The sequence below is a fragment of the Ascaphus truei genome, chromosome 10 (genome assembly GCF_040206685.1).
Source record: "Ascaphus truei isolate aAscTru1 chromosome 10, aAscTru1.hap1, whole genome shotgun sequence".
Classification (NCBI taxonomy): domain Eukaryota; kingdom Metazoa; phylum Chordata; class Amphibia; order Anura; family Ascaphidae; genus Ascaphus; species Ascaphus truei.
In genome coordinates this window covers 17,608,107-17,626,910 of record NC_134492.1, presented here as the reverse complement: position 1 = coordinate 17,626,910, position 18,804 = coordinate 17,608,107, and the positions used below count along the sequence as shown (strand labels likewise).

Here is an 18,804-nt window from a genome sequence, read left to right as displayed (position 1 = left end):
AAAAGACATGTGTCCATCAAGTTCAACCTATGCTAAATTTAGACGACAAATACTTTATCCTATTGTATTATATGTTGTGTCACTTTGTATGTTGCGCTGGGCATTTCTGTTTTTGGTTATACTTTATCCTAATCTGTATTTACGGCATACTGATCCAGAGGAAGGCAAACAAAAAACCCCAGTGAAATACCACACAATGATATCTCATAAGGGAAAAAATAAATTCCTTCCTGACTCCAAATATTGGCAATCAGATGAAACCCTGGATCAACGTCCTTCTCATGATTACTTATTTGGTATATCCCTGTATACCTTTCCTTTCTAAAAAGATGTCCAACCTTTTTTTTTAAACAAATCTATTGTTTAATGCTCAAAATAAACAGATATGCCTTATAGTATCAGCAGTGCCTATAACACAAAGACTAGCCAAGTCTAAATCACTACAAGACAGTATCTCCTGCATCAATGGCTTCTCAATAGAATCTTACTTAAAAAAGATTAAGGAACATCTATGTACCATAAAAACAATACATGTAACATAGAAATTAGCAGGGCCAAATTAAAACCTTTAGAGGCCCTAAACACTGAAAAGATTATGGTGCCCCCCCATATGTAATTTAAAATACAAACAATACTAAACCGTAAAATAAAATTATATTTTTCAAAATTACATAAAACGTACATGTATGCTGAAATGTAAATAGCATTTTTTACAATTTCAATCAAAATGGCTTCATTTTTGATTTACCAAAAATGTTTGCAGAATGCATAAATATTTGGCATTATTACCATTGCGTTTTTTTAAGTTACTAATAAAACAGCATAATACTTACATTTGCTTTGAAAATAATTGCAGTATTGAAAATTCGACTGCAGTTTTGAACAGACGAAAAACTGAATTTTTAAACAAATTGGAAACAAACAAATTTGAAACAAAGTCTCAGTATAGGGATTCTAACCTTTCTATGGCTCGCGTCACGCAAAACCAGACCGAAATGAGATTAAGCACATATAAAATGGCGTCGGTCCTGACATCTAACGGTAAAAATAAGAATAATATTAGAAACTAATGTGACCTACAAATCAAAACACATCCAAATGTTTCAAATTTCACGCTTAATATTCGATTAAAAAAATGCTCAACTTTTTTGCATGGTGAGCCAAAGTTGTCCACAAAGGGCCAATGTTACCACAGTATTCGATATATATTAATCTACTAGCTGAGAGACCCGGCGTTGCCCGGGTTGTAATGTTCCCGCTACTCTCTCTCTCCTCTCTCCTCCCCCCTCTCTCTGTTTGTCCCCCATTCACATCAATCCAGTCCCCCCCCTCCCTCCTTTACAGCTTCATGCAGTGTGTGTGCGTCAGTCACTGTGTGTGCGCACGCGCGTTAGTGAGTCTGACGCAGAAACACAAACACACACAGACTGACTGACTGACGCGCACACAGTCAGTGTGTGCGTGTGTGTGTGCCTCAGTCAGTGTGTTCGTGCGTGTGCGCGTCAGTCAGTGTTTGTGTGCGCGTCAGTCAGTGTTTGCGTGCGTGCGTCAGTCAGTGTGTGTGTGTGCGTGCGTCAGTCATTGTGTGTGTGTGTGGGGGGGGTGTGTGTGCGCGCGTCAGTCAGTGTGTGTCAGTCAGTGTGTGTGTGTCAGTCGGTGTGTGTGTGTGTGCGTCAGTCAGTGTGCATCAGTCAGTGTGCATCAGTCAGTGTGTGTCAGTCAGTGTGTGTGTCAGTCAGTCAGTGTGTGTGTGTCAGTCAGTGTGTGTGTGTGTGTGTGTGTGTGTCAGTCAGTGTGTGTGTGTGTCAGTCAGTGTGTGCGTGTCAGTCAGTGTGTGCGTGTCAGTCAGTGTGTGCGTGTCAGTCAGTGTGTGTGTGTGTCAGTCAGTGTGTGTGTCTCAGTCAGTGTGTGTGTCAGTCAGTGTGTGTGTGTCAGTCAGTGTGTCAGTCAGTGTGTGTGTGTCAGTCGGTGTGTGTGTGTCAGTCGGTGTGTGTGTGTGTCAGTCGGTGTGTGTGTGTCAGTCGGTGTGTGTGTGTCAGTCGGTGTGTGTGTGTGTCAGTCGGTGTGTGTGTGTCAGTCGGTGTGTGTGTGTCAGTCGGTGTGTGTGTGTGTCAGTCGATGTGTGTGTGTCAGTCGGTGTGTGTGTGTGTGTGTGTCAGTCAGTTTGTGTGTGTCAGTCAGTGTGTGTGTGTCAGTCAGTGTGTGTGTGTCAGTCAGTGTGTGTGCGTGTGCACGTCAGTCAGTGTGCGCGTCAGTCAGTGTGCGTGTCAGTCAGTGTGCGTGTCAGTCAGTGTGCGCGTCAGTCAGTGTGCGTGTCAGTCAGTGTGCGCGTCAGTCAGTGTGTGTGTCAGTCAGTGTGTGTGTGTGTGTGTGTGTGTGTGTGTCAGTCAGTGTGTGTGTGTGTGTGTCAGTCAGTGTGTGTGTGTGTGTGTGTGTGTGTGTGTGTGTCAGTCAGTGTGTGTGTGTGTGTGTGTGCACGTCAGTCAGTGTGTGTGTGTCAGTCAGTGTGTGTGTGTGTGTGTGTGTGTGTGTGTGTGCGCGTCAGTTAGTGTGTGTGTGTGTGCGTCAGTCAGTGTGCGTCAGTGTGTGTGTGTGTCAGTAAGTGTGTGTGTCAGTCAGTGTGTGTGTGTGTGTCAGTCAGTCAGTGTGTGTGTGTGTGCGTGTGTCAGGGTGTGTGTGCGTGTGGCTGTCAGGGGTTGTGTGCGTGTGGCTGTCAGGGGTTGTGTGCGTGCGTCAGTACGTGTGTGTGCGTCAGTCAGTGTGTGTGTGTGTGTGCGTGCGTCAGTCAGTGTGTGCATGCGTCAGTCAGTGTGTGTGTGTGCGTGCGTCAGTCAGTGTGTGTGCGTGCGTCAGTCAGGGTTTGTGTGCGTGCGTCAGTCAGGGTGTGTCTGCGTGCGGCTGTAAGGGTTTGTGTGCGTGCGTCAGTCAAAGGGCAGGCGCGGGGGGAGGGGTGTGCAGGGCAGGCGTGGGGGGGGTGAAGGGCAGGTGGGGGGGTGAAGGCAGGGGTAGGGGGGGTGAAGGGCAGGGGTAGGGGGGGTGAAGGGCAGGGGTAGGGGGGTGAAGGGCAGGGGTAGGGGGGGGTGAAGGGCAGGGGTACGGGGGGTTAAGGGCAGGGGTAGGGGGGTTAAGGGCAGGGGTAGGGGGGTTAAGGGCAGGGGTAGGGGGGGTGAAGGGCAGGGGTAGGGAGGGATGAAGGGCAGGGGTAGGGAGGGGTGAAGGGCAGGGGTAGGGAGGGGTGAAGGGCAGGGTTATGGGAGGTGAAGGGCAGGGGTAGGGGGGGTGAAGGGCAGGGGGTGGGGGTGAAGGGCAGGGGTAGGGGGCGGGGGTACAGGGCAGGGGCGGGGGTGAAGGGCAGGGGTGAAGGGCAGGGGTAGGGGGCGGGGGTGAAGGGCAGGGATAGGGGGCGGGGGTGAAGGGCAGGGGCGGGGGTGAAGGGCAGGGGTGAAGGGCAGGGGTAGAGGGCGGGGGTGAAGGGCAGGGGTAGGGGGCGGGAGTGAAGGGCAGGGGTAGGGGGCGGGGGTGAAGAGAAGGGGTAGGGGCGGGGGTGAAGGGCAGGGGTAGGGGGCTGGGGTGAAGGGCAGGGTGAGTCAGCGCGGGGGAGGGGAGGTGAGTCAGCACCGGGGAGGGGAGGTGAGTCAGCGCCGGGGAGGTGAGTCGGCGCCGGGGAGGGGAGTCAGCGCCGTGGAGGTGATGTGAGTGGAGCACCGGGGAGGGGAGTGGAGCACCGGGTAGGGGAGTGGAGTCAGCGCCGGGGAGGGGAGTCTGCGCCGGGGAGGTGAGTGAGCGCTGGGGAGGAGAGGTGAGGGAGGAGAGGGGAGGGGAGTGAGCGCCGTGGAGGGGAGGTGAGTCAACACCGGGGAGGTGAGTCAGCGCCGGGGAGGGAGGTGAGTGGAGCGAAGGGGAGGTGATGTGAGTGGAGCATCGGGGAGGGGAGCACTGGGGAGGGGAGTCAGGGGAGGGGAGGTGAGTCAGCGGCGAGTCAGCGGCGGGGAGGGAGGTGAGTCAGCGCCGGGGAGGTGAATGAGTGGCGGGGAGGGAGGTGAGTGTGATGGGGGGGTAGGAGGTGTGTGTGTGTGTATACCCGGCGTTGGCCGGAGGCAGGGAGGGGGGGGCGTGAAAGGCAGGGGGAGTGAGCGCCGGGGAGGTGGGGGGAAGTGGGGGGGGGAGAAGTGGGGACTGGGAAGTGGGGGGGTGGAAGTGGGGGGGGGGAAGTGGGGGAGCGACACACACGCGACACCTACCTGTACTTCCGGGCGCCGCCATCTTCTCACTCGGTGCCGCGAGGGAGGAAGGGGGTCCTTCCGGGTGCCGCCATCTTAGGCGCCGCGAGGCAGCCTGCCTGTTCCCCCGCCGGGGAGGGAGGTGAGTTGGAGCGCCGGCGGGGAGGGAGAGAGGTGAGTTGGAGCGCCGAGGGGGAGAGGTGAGTTGGAGAGAGACCCGGCGTTGCCCGTGAGTTAAATTTCCCGCTCCCTTCTCTCTCCCTCTTTCTCTGTTCTCCCCAGAGGGGAGGGACGAACAGTGGACAGGAGGGGGGGGCGAACAGTGGACAGGAGGGGGGGGACGGACAGTGGACAGGAGGGGGGGGAAACGGACAGTGGACAGGAGGGGGGGGAAACGGACAGTGGACAGGAGGGGGGGACAGACAGTGGACAAGAGGGGGGGACGGACAGTGGACAGGAGGGGGGACGGGGACAGTGGACAGGAGGGGGGACGGGGACAGTGGACAGGAGGGGGGGGGACAGTGGACAGGAGGGGGGGGACAGTGGACAGGAGGGGGGGGCAGTGGACAGGAGGGGGGGCAGTGGACAGGAGGGGGGGCAGTGGACAGGAGGGGGGGCAGTGGACAGGAGGGGGGCCAGTGGACAGGAGGGGGGGGCAGTGGAAAGGAGGGGGGGGCAGTGGAAAGGAGGGGGGGGCAGTGGACAGGAGGGGGGGGCAGTGGACAGGAGGGGGGGCAGTGGACAGGAGGGGGGGCAGTAGACAGGAGGGGGCAGTGGACAGGAGGGGGGGCAGTGGACAGGAGGGGGCAGTGGACAGGAGGGGGGGGCAGTGGACAGGAGGGGGGGCAGTGGACAGGAGGGGGGCAGTGGACAGGAGGGGGGGGCAGTGGACTGGAGGGGGGGGGCAGTGGACAGGAGGGGAGGGCAGTGGACAGGAGGGGGGGCAGTGGACAGGAGGGGGGGAGCAGTGGACAGGAGGGGGGACAGTGTCGCACACACTCAGTCACACACACACACAGTCACACACACACACACAGTGACACACACACACACAAAGTCACACACACACCTGTCTCAGTCCCGTGATGCGCCCTTTCTCAGTTCCGTGTGGCGCCGCGGGTGGGGGGAAGGTGGGGGGGAGGTGGGGGGGAGGTGGGGGAGAGGTGGGGGAGCGACACACACACGACACCTACCTGTACTTCCGGGCGCCGCCATCTTCTCACTTGGTGCCGCGAGGGAGGAAGGGGGTCCTTCCGGCCGCCGCCATCTTAGGCGCCGCGTGGCAGCTGAAGCCTGCCTGTTCCCCCACTGGGGAGGGAGGTGAGTTGGAGCACCGCCGGGGAGGGGGAGAGGTGAGTTGGAGCGCCGCCGGGGAGGGGGAGAGGTGAGTTGGAGTGCCACCGGGGAGGGGGAGAGGTGAGTTTGAGCGCCGCTGGGGAGGGGGAGAGGTGAGTTTGAGCGCCACTGGGGAGGGGGAGAGGTGAGTTGGAGTGGTGCCGGGGAGGGGGAGAGGTGTGTTGGAGCAGGGAGGGGGAGAGGTGTGTTGGAGCGGGGAGGGGGAAAGGTGAGTTGGAGCGGGGAGGGGGAGGGAGAGGGTGTGTGTGTGTGTGTGGCGCCGAGCCTAGGGGGAAGAGAGTGGCAGTTGGGTGATGTCACACCCACCAATCTGATTGGCCAGAGGCTGAGGACCAATCAGATTCACCGCAGATAGCACTAACCATTCGATTGTATATATTAAGATAAGAAGAAAAAACAAGAATATATAATTTACAAAAATATATCAATAATTAAATATTAATTTATTGCCAAAAATGACAGGATCTGATTTCCTCGCATTATTTCAATCTACGTTACTAGTGCACCCCGTGGTTTAGGTGGGAATTAAGTTATAAAAGAGAACAGAAAAATGGGCAAAGAGTATATAGTAGAGTGTAAGAAAATCCAACAGTTTGTATTTTTCTCATTGTGACTATGCCAATGCATTCTCTGAAATATCACATTCTCATTTTTTATGGTGCCGCTGCTTTGCTACAGTAGTACCCTAAGCACGTGCTTAGTAAACGACACATGTATTTGGGTAGATTTATAAATTATGACCATATAAAACTGGTTGTTGAAGGTGCTGTCCCATTACAAAAAAGGAGAGATAGGGAGTGATCAACTGAAAACCATACTAATTAATTGAAAAATCGATAATTATCAGGTGGATGCAAACTGTGAACTGAAGCTTGAGGTTCCATTATCCTTATGGTTGTAACTATATGCACCTAACCTGATACTATCATCATATGGCATTTCTTGGTGCAATTTAGATCTGGTCCTAGATGGTTAATTAATACCACTGCTGTATCTGCCTTGTGTATCCAAGATCATTAGTTTTACGTGCTATTTAGTGGTTAACTATTTAGATCAGGTGACAGGCTTTTCGTCAAACTTATTTTTACATTTTGGTTACACCAACATTATCGGTAATATATGTTTTATGTAATGTCAATAAAGGTTATAGTTTATATGTAAGTGGTGTGCATTTAAGTGAATTCTCTACTGAGTGCACTGTCTTGTGTGCTCATCATTTTTCCTGCTGTCCCATTAACCTCACCAAAAATCGTGTATAAACGGTAACAATGTAACTTAATGTAATATCACTTAAAGAAACAATCCAAACGATATCCTACATGTGTTTTTTTTCCATTAAATCAGTTCTGTAGTATTAGATACTGTAATACTTACTACCTTTAAAAAAAAAGGTATGTATGACTTTATACTCTAAATGACTTTATGACATTTTTAATGAGTTTTAATATACTGAGAAACCTTTGATTTCTATAGAAGGTTTAAAACATTTCCCCAGCATTGCAAGATATTTGTAACACATTCCTGTCTGTAATAATTTGTTGCCAATATTCCCAGCAGTTTGAGCTGCAAACTGTAACAATAATTAATGTTACCTTAGTAATATAAGAATACATTGTAGCTGCTGAGTTACACTGACTGAAGGATTGATTTGAAACTGAAAGGCAGCCATTTAGTGTACCCCGGGGAAACAGGACTTTACTGCTCGATCACGGGAGAACTAATTGATCGGCAACTTAGGTAAATAGTTTCAATAAAGGTAATCAAAGGCTGCATATATTAAAATTTAAGCTGTTTGGACTGCCTCTTTAATAATAATAATAATAATAATAATAATAATAATAATAATAATAATAATATAATAATAGCATGTTCTTGTATAGTGCTGCTAGTTTTATGTAGCGCTTTACAGAGACATTTTGCAAACACAGTCCCTGCCCTGTGGAGCTTACAATCTAAGTTTTTGGTGCCTGAGGCACAGGGAGATAAAGTGACTTGCCCAAGGTTGCAAGGCGTCTTCAAACTCACTGCCAGTCAGTTTCCTTACTCACCAGGCCGCTCCTTCAGCCTATAATTCTTATATATATATTGTGAAGCCACTTCCCTGTTCTGGATAAAATGTTAGTCTTATTTATTTGAATGAAGCTAAACTCTTCTGCAGCTCTGTGAGGCGCTTCACAGCATATTGGACATTGAATCAGCTGTTTTGGCGGATATAGAATAAGCCCCTAAGTGTTTCCATTGTTCTTGTTAATAATTACCCAATTTCTTACCCACAACTCCTACTTACCCTCTTTCTTACCCACTGTTCCTACTTACCCACTTGCAAGGTTTTCTATCCCCCAGTATTGCTCCATGTCTTGACTGCATGAGCTCCTAATTGTCTTGCAGTCTTTCTCATCAGATTGATCTCCACAGTCATCATCACCGTTACATAGAAGTCTGCGTGTGATGCATCTGCCTGGGACATAAGAGATAACATTCCCGTCAGCTGAAAATAACACTGCACGCAATACAGAACCTCAGAGCATTAGCTACCTTGTAAAAAAGAAGAACACATTTACTCTATTTGCACACTTAGTAACATCTGTGCAGCGTAACAGCAATGTCTCCTTCTGAACGGTTCTGAATGTACAGGGATATCATCTCTAAAATTGACAAATTCAGGACTATACTTTATGTTAAATTCTCATTTACTACAATGCTTGTGGTTTCTTTCCCCTTATCCCCACCCTGTTCTTATCAGAGAGCCAGTAAAGATAAGGAGAGATGGGAAGGGGGGGTCTCTGGTTCTACAAGCGCTTACTGATCATACAGGGACATCACACAAAAGGAGCAGCCAAAGGAAATCAAACCTTTCCCAACTCTCACTTAAAAACATAAATTAAAAATACTTATAGGTGCCAGATTTGGGTAAGAAATGAATCAATTACCCAGAGGAGATTCCTTAAACATGTCACTGGGATTCGTTAACTTTGGTGCTAGGAGGGATTGTCCCTTTAATGGCTTCAAGACATAACCACAACGTCAATGGTTCTGGCACCTTAGGGACCCCCATGACATAGTAGCTACGTGAAGCCTGCAGAGTCCTTGTTTTCAAGGGGAGATCCCATCAGAGTCGGACACAACCTGCACTGTAGGGAAATGGAAGAGGACTCTTCTTCCGTGTTAAGGGACGCCACGTCAAGTAACCACTCTGTTGGTGCCGTGCCTCTTTGGCACCCAAAGGATTAAAGCAACTCCAGTCCTCAAGGGCCACCAACAGGTCAAGTTTAAGGATATCCCTGCTGCAGCACAGGTGGCTCAATCAGTCGATTACTGAGCCACTGATTGAGCCACTGGTGCTGAAGCAGGGATATCTTTAAAACGGCGCCTGGGGGTGCAATAACACCTGCTACATCTACCATAACACCCTGCTACATCTGTACATAACGATTCTGAAATGTACTAACATTATTACATTCTAAATATAAACCCTACTAATTAACTTATTGCTAATATGATACTATGGAAGTTATTGATTATTGATAAATAAAAGCTCCCCAAGTAACCCATGGCAGTAACAGTGCAACTTACATTACTGGAATGGCCCAACAGTTACGTTATAGCATACCACTGCTCACTAAAATGGACCTTTATCTCTGTATCTGACAATGAAAGTTGGAATAGTTTGCTCTTTCAGAACTGTATTTTCTTATGGAATCTAGAGCTGGTTACAATGGCAGAGTCTAAATAAATAAATGTTTATCGAATAGGACAACTGAAGTACAATCTGAAAAATTCTAATTATTTACAAAAATACTTTCATACCAATAAAGGATGTTAGCCATTATAGGCCCATATTCACTAAAGGGTGCTAAGCTTTAGAACACCCTAACTTCCTTCCAAATGAATGGGAGTTAAGACATGCTAACGCTTATAGAGAACAGACTACAGCACTTCTCCTTCTACCTGTTTCTGCACACTGGAAACCTTCACATCTCTTTGTGTTTCTGCAAGGACTGCTTGGAACACAACCCTCCTCTTCTCTGTCTGACGAACCGCAGGGCTCACCCTGGAATTGAGAGGGTTGTTCTAGTCGAGCATACCTGTACTTTAGAGAAAACAATAAAAGGATTACGTTGTCTCCCTTTTCAATTCAAATGTTCTATGTGGTGCATTTTTCCTCCAAACTGCTGCAAAAATCACTCTGCATTGTAATATTGCAGGCCTGCCTGAGACCTGCGAATGTTCTCACAACTAGAGATGCGAGAAACTGTCAAAATCCGTTTCACCGAATTGCCCGAGCTTTCTATTCACAATCCGTTCAGCGGTGTAAAATCCGTTGACGGACTGCTCCAGTTTCAATCTATGTGGACCAAAAACTGCCACTGGGAACAATCTGCTGGTGGATTTTAAAAATCCAAAAAAGACGAATTGCCCCTTTTGAGACTATTTTTACGGAAATTCGAGGACCAAAGGAACCGGGCGATCTACGGCCTCCAAGTCCGCCCCAAAAATTCACCCATCTCTTCTCACAAGTTATATTTTTATTTGCTCTACATTTTATTGTATCTCAATGGTTTAGGGGGAATTCTCTATTGTTAATGGATATTTTCAGCCAAAGACATCCCAAATGGCTGTTTTGGAGTATATAGAACGTACCCCATAATATTTAACAGCGAAATGAGTAAGATAGTTCATTTATAAAGTCAGCTTTCTTAGAGCAATTATAATATATTACTAAAGGGTAGGGTACAGTCCTACTTAGGGTAGCCTGCAATTCCAAATTATTAATATATTTTCAAATCTAGGTCTAAAAGCCTAAATCCTTAGGCAGGAGCACGTCCCAGACAAGACCCAGCTGAAGAAACAATGCTGAAGCCAATTACTTATTTACTTCAAAATTCAAAATGCAATAATTAAAATTGGTATACCGTAATTACAAACAATGATAGTTTTAGCAGAGTTGGAAAAAACATAATGAATCAGTGCTATAGCATGTTTGCATAAACCAAGAATGACAAAGGCGTTACAAAGCAAATATCATATCCTATGACAGTATATACATACCCTTTTATTCTGACAGGGATCACATGAACTCCAAGGTGACCAATTGGAGAGAACACAGTCAATAGGCTGGAGAGGGCTCAACACAGCTCTCCCTAACCTCTTCTGAGCAAGGATATCACTAGCTGCATCTGGGTGTGTTTCACAACTATTTGTGGGACAGAAAGATTTTATATAACTAAAGTCACAAATTCAAAACTGAAATAACACAAATTAGAAATGTATACGTAAACAAGAGCATTACAATGCTTTTTTTATAGCACCCAAAAGTCAATGCAAATGATTTGTGTACATAAAGGCCCTTATTCCCAATGCTACGAGGTGGCTTCCCAGTGCTAGAGAGGATTTTGGTCTTATTCACTGAAAGGGAAATTATCTGTTCTCTAACACAGGGAAGCAGCTTCACAGCACACTGAATAATGCCCGCTAAGTCTACAGATGTGCAAAACCTGTACAAAATGCAATTCTTCACTTTGACCTTCATAACACTTTAAGTGATTGGATTTTTTTTACCAGTTAAAATTCCCTGCAAAATTTTTAGCAAAGTTAAAAAGGGGTTAATAATGTCGCCAAATTAGTCATCCGTTAGCAAAATACCGTCAGACAGCGCGTGAGACATGGTCCGTGTGCCGTCAGTATTAAGCGGATCTAGTGGTTTTAGAGATTTTTGCACACTGACTGAATTCTTGCCGATTCGCTTGCAAACTCTGCCTCAGCTGACACACTTTTTCCCTGACTCAGAAAGGGCACATCTGCCAGGTCTGCAAAGTCGTGCGAAGGTTTCAGACATCTCTACCTAGGACCTGCCAAGGGGTCAGCGTTAGAATGCAAAGCAATGTGGTAATCTCCCCACTTGGCAGAGAAATAATTCATATTCTAATGCTGTCGGGTCTTATGCACCAAACTACACTTCTAATAAAGATTCTGCTTTAACTCGTATTACTGAAAGCAAACTACTGAATGACAGTGTGGGTGCATATAATACATTATATTCCTACCAGCTCCCACATGAAGATAGACCTGATGAAATATGAACATGAGACACGCAGACAGGAGAAGTCCATAAAGTATTTCCTAAAAAGAGCATTTTCCACATTAAAAAGGAGCAATCCAAGCAATATTCTACATATGTGTTTTTTTTTAACAAATCATTTCTGTAGTATTAGATAATACTTACTAAAATAAATGAATTCAACCCTTAATGCAATTTTTAATGAGTTTTAATATACTGAGCATCCTTTAATTTAGGTTTTAGCCCCCCTCCCCAGCAGTGCAAGATCTTTGTAACACTTTCCTGTTTATGATCATTTGCTGCCAATGTTCCCAGCAGTTTGAGTTGAAAACTGTAACAATAGATAATGTTACCTTAGTAATATAAGGATACATTGTAGCTGCTGAGTCACACTGACTGAAGGATTGATTGAAATTTAAAGGCAGCCATTTAGTAAACCCTGGAAACAGGATCTTTGCTGATCGATCACAGGAGAACTAAGGTAATTAGATTTCAGTAAAGGCTATCAAAGGCTGCATATATTAAAACAATTGTTTTTATTTTATTTTAAGTGCTGCTTGGATTGCCTCTTTAAAGGGAACAGTGTATACAAATGTATTATTTTTTATGGCGTCGAATCTCCTTAAATGTTCTGTGATTTGTTCACGATTCCAGATGTAAATGACAAATTGAGCTCAGTTCCTCCTTGATATTCACATACACAGATCTCGGATAGTGTGTGTGACATTGCGTCCGATTATATATTTGCTTTATATATTTGCTCTTGATTTGTACACCCAAATGAAAGATGTATGATAGATTTACATTGGAGAAACATACAGCGACACATGTATAGTACATAGAGAAATAAAGATGCAAGTACTTACCTACAGCAATGCAAGCTGAAATACAGCACCACTGCACAGCACAGAAACATATTACCATGCAGAGGGAGGCGATCCTGAGAGGAAATACTTCCCTGAGAATCAGTTTGTTTCTCTGTGCTGGGAGCAAATGTTCAGCAAAGTTACACACAGAATAAGCAGAAAAGTACACAAACTAACCACATTACCACACAAATTTGCCCACACATTGAGCAGTCGTTACTGCGAGCAATATGCCCCCCTGCTGGACGCTTAAGGTTATAGCAGTGATAGGAATGATTGGACTTTCCAAGCTAAGAACTATTCATTTTTACAATATTTCATTTAAGAAAAATAACAACAAGTCCAAATATTCAGTGGGAATTACAGTAATACATTATGAAAGCACATTATTGTTATCTGAATCTGAAATAGTTTTCACAAATTTAAAACAGCTTTAAATCAATATATATGCCTTTATTTAAATAGCACCATTAATGTATATAGCGCTTCACAGTAGTAATACACGTGACAATCATACAAGTAACAAGTAATACAAATAACAGATAATGGGAATAAGCGGTTCAGATATAAAAGTAATATTTAGGAAGAGGAGTCCCTGCTCCAAAGAGCTTACAATCTAATTGGTATTATATATACACCAATTCGTATATATATATATATATATATATATATATATAACCTAAAAATACCACTTATGAGCACAGTCACATCTCAGTCAGGTCTACAACCCAGTTTTTCACCTTATCTTCTTGCATACAGTGCTTCCACTGCAGCCAGGGATTCTGGGAAATGAGCACATGAGTCTCATATATATAGATTTGAAGCAAAAGGTGGCACTGTGTGCTCATTTGCATTTAATTTCCCAGAATCCCTTGCTGCAGTGGAAGCACTATATGCTGGATGATAATATTGAAATGCAGGATTGCAGACTTGTCTAAGGCCTCGTCCAGGGTGGCGATGAGCGAGCGGGTGCGCTCACACTGGCCGCGATGAAACACATTGCGGCAATGTGTGTGGCCAGCGTGAGGAAGCGCCTGCTCGGCACTCAGAGCAAGCAAATTTTAATTTGCCGCACAGAAGCGCGTCACGTGAGCGGTTTGTCCAATGAGGGTGAACCCGCTCCGTAACGTCGTGACCGCGCCACGAATCGCCCGACCGAGCAGGGCGCAGAGCACGAGCACCAGCGCGCCCGTTCCCTGCCTGGCCGCAGCCTAAGACATGCAAATGAGCACACGGTAATAGTTTCATTGGATATATATATATATATATATATATATATATATATATATATATATATATATATATATATATAGCCTGGCCTTCGGCAGCTAATTATTCTTCTGGGCCTTTCCTCTGTCAGTCCTGTTAGAACAGGCAGTGGAAAGGTTAATTCCTTCAGATGGCCTGTTTTGCATTTCAGCTCTGAGTATGTAGCAATATTCAGGGGCAGACCTAAGCAACATTTGAATGTGTTAATCCAAAGGGTGGATATGGGTTGGAACACCCCCTAATGTGTGTGTGAGCCAATCGGTATCCAGCTTTGAGTTGTAATGATTCAAAGCTAGAGACACTCCCTGAGGATATTCAAATTGAGACATGTTCCCAAATTCAGTTAGTGATCAGAGAGTCTAGAGATAGGGCTGAGAGAGATAAGAAGCTAAGAAGAGGTCTCCCCCTCTTGCCCCACCTGGGTAAGGAGGGGGGGGGGGAGAAATCAAGCTGCCATGAACAGAGAGGCAGAGATTACACCATGCTGTGATATCATGCTGTATGCTGTCTGCACACCTATGCTGAATAAAGAACCAAGAGAAAAGAAGCTGCTGTGTGTGTCCCTATTCCTGTGTATGGAGAATGGAGTGTCAGTGGGGGTCTCTCCTCTGGAGACCCCAGGGGATCCCTGCTGGCTGGAGGCACTGTGCACCCTGAGAGAACAAGGTAACCTGTCCCACACCTCCTGTCCCTGTCCTGGGCTCTCCCCACAACACCGCGGAGCACTCAGCCCTCCTGTTTACCAGCAGGTCACAGCACCAAGACCACTCAGAGTGACCAGAAGGAGTGTACCCCCCAATCTCATGTCGGGTGGGGTACCATAGAAGGCTTACATATATATATATATATATATATATATATATATATATATATATATATATATATATATATATATATATGAGGTGGAGGCCCTCACAACTCTGCAGAATTGAGTAAAAAATGGGGTTGGTCGCAAAAATTACCACCACAAGGTCATGCAAACATAAAAACAAATGCAGCAAGAACATCCTTTCATTATGGGATGTGCTTTCTGCATTTACTTATAATATATACACTTGTTTGGACTTGACACAACCTTAAGTACAGTATATATAAATATTCAACACTATGTCGCTAGCTATTAGCTTTCAGCCAATGAGGGCGAACCTGCCTGGTGACATCACGGCCGCACCCCCGTCACTCCCCCATCACGACCCCCCCTGTCTTTCCCCCTGCAGCTCTCTGCAGACCGTGGAATTCGCCAGCATCGTGTGCAGCGCAGCACTGGGGCTGGAGCCTGACATTCAGCAACGTGTTACATCCGATTCAACGATTTATCGGAAGGAATTGAACACTCTTATTGCATGAAATATACACAACAATTCATCACTGTCTCCGGATCACTGCATGCAGATCTGGAAGCACAGAGGGGCACATTCTGTTCTGCTGCTCTGTGTGTTTGGATAGATTTAGCTTGACCTCTGAGTACAATGTTAATCATTGACTGATAACTGATAACTGATAACTGATTGGTTTACGGGAATGGTTCTCTGGAACCTCGGGTCATATCACTATTCTGTGAAAAATGTAACGAAAGTCAAACAATATTAAGTAAGGTACTCAAATCCCAGACATGTTCCCCTGGATAGGATGCGTGATAAGATGGCATCAGTTTAGGGAAACAATGGGCAGTTTTACCCAGGACTGTAAATAAAAGATGCCTGGGGGATAAGAATTACTTATTAGTTCCTTAGAACACATACTTATACAAGGGATTATTAATGCCTTTAACCCATCAAGTGCTGAGGGAGCCTGAAAGGCAGTGACTGGAGGGTAGGAATGTGAAAATTAGTTGGTTTGCAAAATATTCTGCTAATCTTTTGAAATGTTTATGCAGTATATGTATGGGGTGGCCAACATTTTTCAGGATATCCCTGCTTCAGCACAGGTGGCTCAATCAGTGGCTCATTCTTTGACTGAACCACTGATTGTACTAGAAAATATGGGAGTGAACCCAAAACAACTGATGCTGCCAAAGTCAGGTATAATAGGGTATGGGAGAAAAAAACTCAATCCACTAAAAGTATGTAGCAATTCACCATTAGGACACAATGAAATCTTCAAAATATAAGGATTAGACTCACCCAGGGCGGGGGGCCCGTTGTGCCGATAGTGACCGGGTGCAGGAAATGAAGTGTCCAGGGACACCTCACTCTTGAACCTCCTGAGGCCACTAGCTGCTGCCCTTACCCTGCCCGGTGTCTTAGGTATCCTGTGTGTGGTTGCGGTGAGCTGTTCCACACTGCTGAAGGATTTCCTCTGGCGTGGCTTTCCCCGTGATGCGGATGGCTGCGGCGTCTTCCTTCCAAGGTAAACGCCGACACGATGTCCACGTAGGGGAACCGCTGTCTGCTCACCCGTACACGCCGTTTCCTACCGAGAGGAGGAGCGATGTTGCCTCTCAGCCGATGATGCGCTCCGGCGCGTCCACACGTGTGGAGGGGGGATGACGTCAGTCCTTCAGACTTGGGAGTCCGTGGTGAATGCCTGCGTGCGCCAGCCAAAGCAGATACAAGTAGAAAAAAGGGGTGAAGGCGGTCACAGCAATAGAAGTCCAGCCCAGGAGCAAGTGAAGTTAAAATCAGCTTTAATATTACATGCTGTACATCACAGAAGGGGCACTCTGACGCGTTTCGTCCCTCTCCAGGACTTTATCAAAGAGTATACTACCCTTATCACACAGACTCCTTAAGTAGGTGGTAAACCGATTTGATTGGTTGGTCTTAATCAAAAATCCATTGAGCCCAATAAAGTTAATGGTGAGCCATAATTGGGAACAACCCTCTCATTGAGTCTGTGTGAGACAGATTGGTAACACAAAATACATAATAACATATAGCACAAACATATTTAAAAGAAAAACACAATGTTATACAATGTGATGTGAAGCATGAATTAATAAATTTAAAAGAACACATGGAAATGAAATAAAAAATTCATATAGGGTGAGAAATATATCTGCAATAAATTCACTTATAAATATTTAATTTAATATAAAGTGGAAGCTAGATATGTTTTAAACAATAAGTGTTCTGAAAGTTAGTTTGCAGGATTAGAGTCAATATATGACTCAATCCCTATGTATACATATATACTAACCATATGGCACATGTGTGCAGTAGCACAAGGTATTTCAGAACACTTATTGTTTAAAACATATCAGCTTCCACTTTATATTAAATTAAATATTTATAAGTGAATTTATTGCAGATTTATTTCTCACCCTATATGAATTTTTTATTTCATTTCCATATGTGTTCTTTTAAATTTATTAATTCATGCTTCACATCACATTGTATAACATTGTGTTTTTCTTTTAAATATGTTTGTGCTATATGTTATTATGTATTTTGTGTTACCAATCTGTCTCACACAGACTCAATGAGAGGGTTGTTCCCAATTATGGCTCACCATTAACTTTATTGGGCTCAATGGATTTTTGATTAAGACCAACCAATCAAATCGGTTTACCACCTACTTAAGGAGTCTGTGTGATAAGGGTAGTATACTCTTTGATAAAGTCCTGGAGAGGGACGAAACGCGTCAGAGTGCCCCTTCTGTGATGTACAGCATGTAATATTAAAGCTGATTTTAACTTCACTTGCTCCTGGGCTGGACTTCTATTGCTGTGACCGCCTTCACCCCTTTTTTCTACTTGAACCACTGATTGAGCCACCTGTGCTGAAGCAGGGATATCCCTAATACCTGGCCTGTTGGTCGCCTATTTGGCAACGTCTTTGCACAATAACACTCCTGCTTGCCTGTCCTCTGGTGAAATGTATATATTTTGCCACAATTTCAGCATGAATTATTCAGAATGTTGTCGGTTTCACAAAACCGAGCTGGGAAAGTCCAATATTTACCCGTTTCGTGAATTTGTGTGGAAATTGTGCACACTCCTACTGGAGAGTCGGCTGAGCACGGGGATGAAATTCTGGCACCTCAGACATGCTTTTATTTCTATCTACAATGGTTGTATTCGATACACACGGTTATGTTTCATATGGGGTGACCTTAATCCTAATCTGATTAATGTATCACTGGAGTGGAGGTTAAAGAAAGGAGATGTATATTTTTCAGGGGGAAAAAAATTGAGGGTACAGGGCACTGCGGCTTTACAACAAATGTATTATCTAATAGCACTATCGGACGATTTTAAAGTAATTTCGCCTGGGTTGGGGGCTATAAATAGTGGACATTATGTATTCTGTATTATATCTTCACTTGAGAAACACCACTTTTGTTGGTTGAAACGTTGAAAAAAAAGTGCTATTAGGTAATACACTCTTTGAAAATCCGCAGTGCCCTGTACCTTCAATTTTTGCTTACTTTGGAGTTTTTTCACTGACAGGGCCTCCCCTGGACCAGGCGCACCGGTAACAGCAAGTATCCGCCATTTAGCTTGTGGTGTGCAGCATTATATATTGTGTTTTGCTATTTTTCAGGGGGAACATAAATAAAAAGATAAACTAGAGTATTAAACAAGGAAAATGATGTATTTTGTGTCACAGACAGGGACGTAAAAGAAAATAATTATAAATGTTATACAATGTGAGACACATACAACTTCTCCTTCACAAACTATTATTTGTCACGGACTACAGATTCATTGTAGGTTATTTATTTAGTTATAAAATATTTTACCAGGAAGTAATACATCGAGAGTTACCTCTCGTTTTCCAGTATGTCCTGGGCATAGAGATAAGATGACAAATAATACATGGTTACAAATACAGTTACATAAGTGAACAGGGTATACATTATATACGACATAGCATGCACAGTTAGAGATAATAAATATTATAGGCGTATGTAACAGTTACAGACAACATTAAAATGTGAGACAGCTTTACTTTTGAAAGAACTTAGACTGGTTGCGGCTGTGAGAGTCTCCGGTAGATTGTTCCAGGTTATGATACTGTTTACACACTGATAAAGGCCTTTTGAGGCCAAAACGTGGATCATCTGATAATATGAAATTACTTATTTTTGTACT

The 18,804-nt window shown here is 45.2% G+C and overlaps 1 protein-coding gene across 2 annotated transcripts in view; it reads right to left on the bottom strand.

Moving 5' to 3' along the window:
• Window positions 1-18,804, bottom strand: part of C8B (complement C8 beta chain) — a 55,147-nt gene that overhangs the window by 12,354 nt on the left and 23,989 nt on the right. Inside the window, exons 1-4 of one of the 2 annotated variants that reach the window (XM_075616034.1) lie at window positions 12,501-12,657; window positions 10,626-10,770; window positions 9,525-9,666; window positions 7,893-8,034 (exon numbers count right to left, since the gene is read on the bottom strand). In XM_075616034.1, the coding sequence (XP_075472149.1) occupies window positions 7,893-8,034; window positions 9,525-9,666; window positions 10,626-10,770; window positions 12,501-12,550 (479 nt within the window). In that variant the 5' untranslated portion in view covers window positions 12,551-12,657. Of the gene's footprint in view, window positions 1-7,892; window positions 8,035-9,524; window positions 9,667-10,625; window positions 10,771-12,500; window positions 12,658-18,804 lie in introns of those variants that run through there. The other variant, XM_075616035.1, reaches the window with a different exon arrangement.